We start from the raw sequence: 8,735 nt of genomic DNA on the forward strand, positions 1-8,735 counted from the left end.
CCTGCACACACCACACTTCTATCATCTCTATCTCTGTGCCTCAGTTCCCTATGTCCTTGCTCCCATTACTGTTCAAGCCTGCTCATCTCTGCTTGTATGAGCATCATTTATGTCAAGCAAGCTCCACACTTCCTATTTCGCTTTCCTTAGTCTCTTTTACTGCAAGGATGTCTCCGTACTCTGGATTCCCATTGCACTCCCTATTGTGTCAATCATTTCAGTGACCATATATAGAATGACTATACCATTAACTACCTTTTAAAAGTATCTTTTATAAATATCAATTATTTTGAAAGCCACCAGTATAATACGACCAAAAATATCCATCATATTGTGAAAATCACCAAGCCTCAATTTATAGTTTTTTTTAAAAAGACATCTTTATTGATTTAAAAAAGAGGAAGGGAGAGAAACAGAAACATCAATGATGAGTCATTGATGGGCTGCCTCCTGCACGCCCCCTACTGGGGATGGAGCCCAAAGCCCAGGCATGTGCCATGAATGGGAATCGAACTGTCATCTCCTGGATGCTCAACCGCTGAGCCATGCCGATGGGCCTCAATCTATACTTTTAAAGACACCAAAACATCATTTACTCTTTTAAGCACAATAAATTCTTTCCCTCTCTAGGCCCTCCTAGCATTCTGCACATGTCTCTACTCCAGCATGTATCACAATATACAGATTATATTAGTCTCAATTTCCCCACCTTTACCTCACTACCTGTGTGACGCAGGGATTTCTGGCAGAACAGATACACAATCAATATTACATGAATTGAAATACTCACCCCACTGGCAGTTCTGATGGGTTTTGCCTTTAACTTGGGGACCAAGACCTTTCGATACTGAGGTGGGACTGCGGCAATGATATCCACCAAACGAGGCTGTGCTGAAAGGCCGTATTTGGCAGCAGTCTTGGTTTTCAACCTGAAAGTAAAGCATCTAGCATTTATCAAGATCACAGTATTTCAAGGATAAGCTATCAAAAGATGACCTATCAATAACATCAACTCCTGTCACTCCCCTATCCTTTCACCAGACAACAATAGTGGCTTTAACACCTGTGAATATCAGGGGTCCAGGACAGTGACACCATGTAGGTCTCATTCAAAATGGTGCTCCAGCTTCAAAGGATGCTACCCTTTTCTCAGCCTCAGCACTATAGCATTTAGAATCCGATTAATTCTGTTGTGGGGAACTGTTCAGCACACTGTGGGGTGTTTAGCAGCATCATTAGCCTCTATTCACTAGCATTCTTCTTCCTGCTATAACAACCAAAAATAATGTCTGCAGACATTGACAAATGTCCACAGAGATGGGGGGCGGGGTGGGGATCACACCTGGTCACAAACCACTGTCTTAGGACAAACAAAAAACAAAAGAAAGCTACACAACAGTATTTTATAACTTTTTCTAATACAAAATATGGTATACATAAAAAGAGTACATAAAACATATAACATACTTTAACAATTATAAAGCAACCACTTATGTACCACACTCCAAGAAACAGAATATGATTAGAACTTCAGAATACTGATTATAACCCTACCCTCACCCCCGGAAGTAACTTTCTCCCAACTAATAATTCCTTATTTTTCTCTATAATTTTACCAACTTTTCTTTTCCTGGCTGTTAGTCAAACCCTAACAGCCATCTTAACTTCTTATTTTTAACCCATCTAAAAATATTGCAAGATATTTGCATCATTTTCTACATGTTATCCGAGTACGTGATGTGTACAGACTACCTAAGTACTTGGTATGTCAGGAGATATAAGGCATAGTCATTTCATGACCTATGTCTGCATGTTTGCAGATAGGCATGAACAAAAACAGGCATGATAAAATACACACACAACAACTGCTTCTAGCATTCAAGAGAGTAACTCAATGTGTGCTGGGGAGATACTCATGGAAAATGGGTGCAGAAAAAACAGGCTTCCAACATGCAGTGAAAACATGGAGATGACATTGAGAGCAAATAGGACGGCTTATGTAAAGATGCAAAAACCAACAAACACATATTTTAAGAAATATGGGTAGACCAACTTGACAGAAAGCAAAAAACTGTCAATGTAAAGGTGCAGAAGTTTCAAAAGCTGGAAAAGTGAATTGAAGCCAGACTGAGAGGCCTTACACAATGGACTAAGGAATGTACATTTAATTCCATAAGCACTGGGGACATGCCGAAGTTCCTGCACAGGGGAACGATATGATAAAAGATGAGAGTAAGTAAAACTAATCCAGCAAGAGATTAAAAGGGACGGAAAGCATACATTATTGCAGTAGTCTAGACTTAAGTTTAAAAAGACATGGAATAGGGAGTTGGAAGAAGAAATGGAAGTAAGAATCATAATGAAGACACAGTAAGCAAATTTCAGACCCTAACCCTAAGGAAAAAGAGCCAAAGATGACACTAGTTTCAAGCTTGGGGGAAGGTTAACACAACTAATCAAAGAAAACACTGAGTAGGAACTTCCATTTTAAGGAAGACGCTAGCTTTAGCTTTAGATGTCTAAATTAAAGAGAACAACAAAAATAAAAAGAAAATAGAAATGTTCACTAGAAATAAAAAGAGTTGTATAATTGGTAGTATAGCCAACAAAGACAGAATAAAAACCCTATTAAAGACATGGTAGAAGAAAAGATTAAAATATAATGTTTTGCCCTGGCCAGGTGGCTCAGTTAGTTGGAGAGTTGTCCTGTACACCAAAAGGTGGCAGGTTCGATTCCCAGTTCGGGCATATACCTACGTTACATGTTCAGTCCCCAGTTGGCAAGTGTGCAAGAGGCAACCAATCGATGTTTCTCTCTCACATTGATGTTTTTCCTCTCTCCCTCTCTCTCTCCCCCCTGTCCTTCCTCTAAAATCAACAAACATATCCTCAGGTGAGGATCATAAAAAATCAATCAATATAATATGATATAATATACTGTCTTCATAGTAAACAAAGGATAGTTACTTATTTATTCCTTTAGCAAATGTTTATTAAATAAGCACAATGTTCCAAGGAAGAGGTAAGACATTACAGTATCTCAAATAACAGAGAACAGGGTCTTACAAAAGGTCATGCGCATGGTGATTAGATCATTGCCAACCTGGAGGTGGAGAGACAACTAACTCTTTTATTAGAGCAGATCTACATAGTGAATATACAGTGAAAATACAGATGCAGAGATGAAAAACCACTCTTATTTGAGGTTGCAGCAAAGTTGAAGCTGAACATAGCTGTGGGGAGGAAGTGAATGAACATGTCAAGGGGGTTCTAAAGTAGGGAAGTGTTGGATTAGGTCAAGGGTTCCAAGGGGAGGTTTTCCTGGGAGAGAGCTACTGCTCCTCTGAGATAGCAGGGAAGAGGAGGATGTGAAGTGATGTAGTGGGAAAGGCAAGAACAGGAGCTCTGGAGACAGATGACGTGATTCCACATCCCAGCTCTGCCAATCACAGCTATTTACTCTTGGACAAATTATTTAACCTTTCTGTCTCAGATCACCCATCTGTTAAATGACAATAATATGAGTACCTAACTCATACAGTTTTTGAAAGGATCAACTGAGCTAGTATATACACTGCACTACCAACACTGACTGGGATATATATAGTAAGCGTCCATTACATGTTAGAAGATATAGTATTACTAGGCTATGGGACAATTTTGCCATAAATGAGTGGCAGGGGAGAAAGCTAAACTCTCAAGTAAAAAATAAAACATGATAGGAAACAAGTAGAATTTGGTAATTTCATAAGAGATCTACTGCATAAGAATTAGACTGCCTTCTTTTTTATAGATCCACTTACTTATTTAGATCGATGTCTTTCCCCTGTTCATGGGCTTCAATTAGTTGTTTAATAACATCTCCTATGGTCAGCATCATTAGCTCAGCAGGGCTGAGATCTCCTGGAACGATAATATTTAAATATGTAAAAAATCATATTATTCAGTAAAGATGTTTTTATTTATTAGCAGTTTTCCTTCCAAAGTCATTCCAACCATACCATATAAATAGCTCAAGTTCACAAGACACTAAACCTCTACTATTTACAGTATGATCATATCTTTTGTATCTTTAATTTAAAACAAACCTGGTTTCACCTCTATATGGGAAGAGCTTACTTTAGAAGCACACACACCATGAGAGTGATAGAGACAAACAGGAGGAGAAAGAACCTAATTGCACAGGAAAGGACTAAAATAATTAAAACAGCTTCCCTTTATCTTCAGATTTGTAATTACATTGATATGCCTTATTTCATCTGATTCTCAGCACAGAGTGAGAGAGATAGAACAGGAATATTTGCCTGTCCCATGAAAATGCTATCAAGGGGTAAAGCTGAAACTCAAACCTAGGTATCTGCAGAAGTAGTATTTACTTTGTAATAGAAAAGATGTGGATTTACACCTAAGGATCTTAACGCACCATCACCATCCTCTCATGGCACCTGAGGCTCCTCTTCTCATCTAAAAGGCAGTAGCAGAAGGTGACATGCTCTTACATGATCCCACCCCTGCAATTATAGTTTAAGGACCAGCACCTATCCAAGTCAGGCCAATGTAAGCTCTTCTCCTCCTCAAGGCAGAAAACACCAGTCTCTCTTTAGTGATAAAAAGCTGTGAGATTTCAGCTTGGGAGCCGTTAGCAAGCAAGCTTCCTGTCTGTAGAGAAAGCTGGTGTTTGATGATAATAAAATCACCAGGAAAAAGCGTAAGTGAGAAAACCTGGCAGTTATAGAACCCTTTCATTTACTTTATCTCATTTGAAACCTCACAGCACTGCAATGAAAGTATCGTTATCCCACTTTACAGATGTGAAAAATTAAGGCAAGTTAAGATGCCATTGCAAATGGCAAGTTCAATCTCAAATCCAGGTCTTTTCTCCACAACTTCCATGGTTTTTCACTGTACTAAGCTGCAGATAAATTTAATGAGGCAAGGCTAACACAAACAAAACAATCTGAGAGGGAAAAAGTCCATCTGTAATCAAAGGATAAATGCTTTCCAAACCATGTAATCCAGCACTTCAGAGTTCTACAAAGGCACGTCTCAGGTCACGTAACAGAGGCAGGGCTATGGTGGAGGCAGGGGAAGAGGGAGAGGATGGAAAAGGAGGGTCTCCTTCTCCATTTCAACCAAAGAAGCCCAGCTTTCACCTGTTTAATACTGAGTGTATGCATAACAATTTGGAGGGGGAAGGGGGATGCTGGTGATAAAAATAGATCAAGATTTGAAAGCCACTTGTATAGGCATTGAGTGTATCAAGAATTAGCTGGAGAAGTTAATTAGTAAGAAAAGGCTTAATGGAGGAAAAGGCACGGGGGCTTTAATGAAAGGGCAGGATTTGGACACATAAAACAGTTGGCAATCCAGAAGGAACAATGTTAGGTAGAGGAATTACCTATCTTTGTATGAAGGAGGACTGTCTAACCAGAATACAGGCTTTCTGACAGAGTTCGGTAAAGAAGAGGTTACAGGGTACATTGGCTACTAGGCAAAGGCATTTAAATGGAGTTCACTAGACAGTAGAGAATTAAATATTCTCAAGTTTGGGAGTAAAACAAGTTTGGGAGTAAAAATATGAAAGTGGTGTTTAAAGAAAATAAGCATACAAAAGAATATGAGGATAGAAAAAAATTATTCAAAAGGTGAAAATACAGAAAATCTGTATTTTCTGTACTAAGTAAAAGGCTCTTATAAGACTACATTGTAAAAAAACACAAACACACACAAAATCCCACAAGACTTATAATAAAAAGCTTGGATGACAGGCTCCTTCTGTAGTTCTCCACCTCTACTGGCTCAACGACTTCTAAGCTCCGTTTCCTTACCTGCAAAATTGGGATAATACATACACACCTCACAAGACCACTGTAATGATTAACTGGAATGTCTACAAAAGCCAAAGTACCATTCAAATATTAGTTATTAAGGTGGGTTAGGAGGATGGTGGCCAGAATGATAAGGAAGAAACTATTTCAAGAGGCAATTTCTAAGAGCTAATAGGGCTTGGTGATAGATGAAATTAAAAGTGTAAAGCTGTCTGGTCTGACAGATTGAGGAGGAGCAAGTTAGAGGAAGATGATAGATTAATTTGGGGCAGGTAGAATTGGATGCCACAGACAACTGAAGGTAACTTGGACACTTGTTGCTTCAAAAAACTGCAGTTGATGTAAAGAGGCATAGTAATTAAAAACAGACTGTTAAATTGGGGGGGGGGTTCACAGAGAGTCTGACCAATCAGTTCCACTTCCTAAGAATAATTTTGGGCTGGAAAAGTCATTTAACTCTTTGAACCTCAGCTTCACGTGCAAAATAGAGAGGAGATCAACTTCAAAATGATTAGCAAAGGTTTAATAGAGGGTAGCTATTATTGTCATAAAACCTGTGAGAAAAAGCCTGAAATCTGATTCCATCCTGTTGAGAAACTGAAGATGGAATTGCCCCAGGCTAACTCGGGAGGCGACACAAACGGGCATAACTGTCCACAGAAGCCAAGGATAATTCAGGGTTGCTTTTCACTTATGGCCTGAAAAAGTAGAAAAGAAAACCCCCACGTGCAATATGTCCTAAAAAAAAAAATAAAAATCAACAAATAGAGAGTCCGGAACGAGTTAAATCGACCGACCACGTTAACTGCTCGGAGGGCACACCTTGGCCCTGCCACTGATGCAAAAGACACCTACTGCCGAAGAGGAAGAGAGTAAGGGGGGGTTGGTTTCATAAAGCACAACAGGTGAAACGAAAAGGCGGGGGGGCTGGAACCGACAGAAAGACCGACCCCGGGTGGCGGGGCTTCTGCACCAGGCAGCGGAGTCCTGCGAGGAAAACTGGGTTCGGCTCCGGCCGCCCAGGGGCTCACCCTGCCCCGCCACCCCCGTCCCCGCTCCTCCTCCCCGCCCTGTCCGCACCTTTCCGCTTCTGCCTCATCTCTCCGCCGTCGCCGCTGCCGCCACCGCTGAGAAAGGTGGCTCCCAACTCGGACCGCGGGGAAAGTTGACAGCCGCAAAGCAACCCCGCTTGTCGTAAAATGAGAGTCAACAGGTCGTAAAGCTGTTCCCGACGGCGGCGCGCGCAGAGCCCCGCCCGCCCCGCCCCGCCCCGCCCCGCCCCGCCCGTCGGTAGCATCGCGCAGGGGCGGCGGGAGGGGGCAGAAGCTTCGGCCCGCGTGCTGGGGCCTGAAAAGCTGGGCGCGGGTAGGACAGACACGGGCCGAAGCTCACATAGAGCGGCTGCGGCAGGAAGCCCTAGCGGAGAGTGTGGGTGTGGGCGGTGTCTAAGTAAGGGTCAGGAGGCTGGGCAGGAAGACGAGCCTGCTAGTGTGTTGGAAACTAGATCCAGAGCCTGGAAGAGGCCGTGCAGGGGTCCAGTAACAGCTTGAGGTGCAGCACAGTTTACAGTAGCCAAGACCTGGAAACAGCCCAAGTGCCCATCAGTAGATGAGTGGATAAAAAGCTGTGGGACATTTACACCATGGAATACTACGCAGCTGTAAAGAAGAAGAATCTCGTACCCTTTGGGACAGGATGGATGGACCTGGAGAAAATTATGCTAAGTGAAACAAGCCAGGCAGAGAAAGACAAACATCACATGGTCTCACTTATATGTGGAATCTAAAGAACTTAATAAATTGATGGACAGAATAGATTCAATGACATGGAAGCATGGATCAGACTGAGGAAGGTCAGAGGGAGGGTGGGTGGAGGGGGAGAGAGTAACCAAAGAATTTATATGCAGATATGCACAAGCCAAGGACACGGACAAGGGTGGGGAGAGGGACTGGGGAGGGGGAAGGAACAGGGTGGAACAGGTCATTGGGGAGAAAAAGGGACATCTGTAATATTTTAAACAAAAATAAAATTAAAAAACAAAACAAAAAACTTAAACAATTTGAGGTGCAGGCTTTGACGCCAGTTGGCCGCCTTGGTCACATGCGAAAGGCACAGATCATTGACAGCCATCACGAAAGCTGTTTTCTCCAGGAAAACGCACGCATGCAGTTTTTGTAGAGTTTGGAGGTAGGACTTGAGATACCGTCTTCCTGAAGCCCATCCATCATCTCCTTGATTCATGAGCCGGAATTGAAGAACCCCTCTCGTTAACATACAGAAAGGAAAAGGTGCTGTTTCCAGTTTCTTCCCACCAGAATTGAGGTCACTCGAAGCCTTTGACCAGGACAAAGTTTTGTGACTACCCATCAGACCAAATTACATGTCCTTATTGTCATTCTAGTGCCAATTGACATAACTTCCTTGAAAAGTCTTTCAGGATAGGACCCTCCACACTCCCTTGGTTTTTCTTCTAGTTTTTTTCTCAGCCTCTTTGGTGGACTCCTCTACCTCACTTCAAAATATTGCACTACCACAGGGGTCCCTTCTCAGCCTTGTCTCACAAAGTGATCCCCAGAGTACCATAGCTTTAAATACCATCTACTCCCATTTTCATAGTCTAGTTCCAACTTCTTCCCTATTTGGCATCTTGTTAGATCTTGGGGTATAAAATACATCTCAAACTTAACATGTCTAAACAGAATTCTAATTTTATTCCAAATCTTCTTTCTCTCTACACTGCCTTATGAGGACTTAATATCATAATTTGTGGCCCAACATTTGTATTTCTGAGGTTTGCACTCTGAGGCTGCTTGCAGAGCATAACTCTGCTCCTTCGACTTGGAAATTGCCTACAGAATGAACAGTCTATGCTGTCTGATTTCTGTTGATGAGTAACCCAAAAGCTTT

The 8,735-nt window shown here is 41.9% G+C and overlaps 1 protein-coding gene across 1 annotated transcript in view; it reads right to left on the bottom strand.

Annotated features, from left to right (window-relative positions):
- The window catches only part of ELP3 (elongator acetyltransferase complex subunit 3), a 74,225-nt gene extending 67,246 nt beyond the window's left edge, over positions 1-6,979 (bottom strand). Inside the window, exons 1-3 of the mRNA XM_087816568.1 lie at positions 6,909-6,979; positions 3,804-3,903; positions 791-929 (exon numbers count right to left, since the gene is read on the bottom strand). Of these exons, the coding sequence (XP_087672694.1) occupies positions 791-929; positions 3,804-3,903; positions 6,909-6,927 (258 nt within the window). The 5' untranslated portion in view covers positions 6,928-6,979. The remainder of the gene's footprint in view (positions 1-790; positions 930-3,803; positions 3,904-6,908) is intronic.
- Positions 6,980-8,735: the final 1,756 nt, after the last annotated feature.

This window comes from Miniopterus natalensis, chromosome 4 (assembly GCF_054644295.1).
Source record: "Miniopterus natalensis isolate mMinNat1 chromosome 4, mMinNat1.hap1, whole genome shotgun sequence".
Taxonomy (NCBI): Eukaryota; Metazoa; Chordata; class Mammalia; order Chiroptera; family Miniopteridae; genus Miniopterus; species Miniopterus natalensis.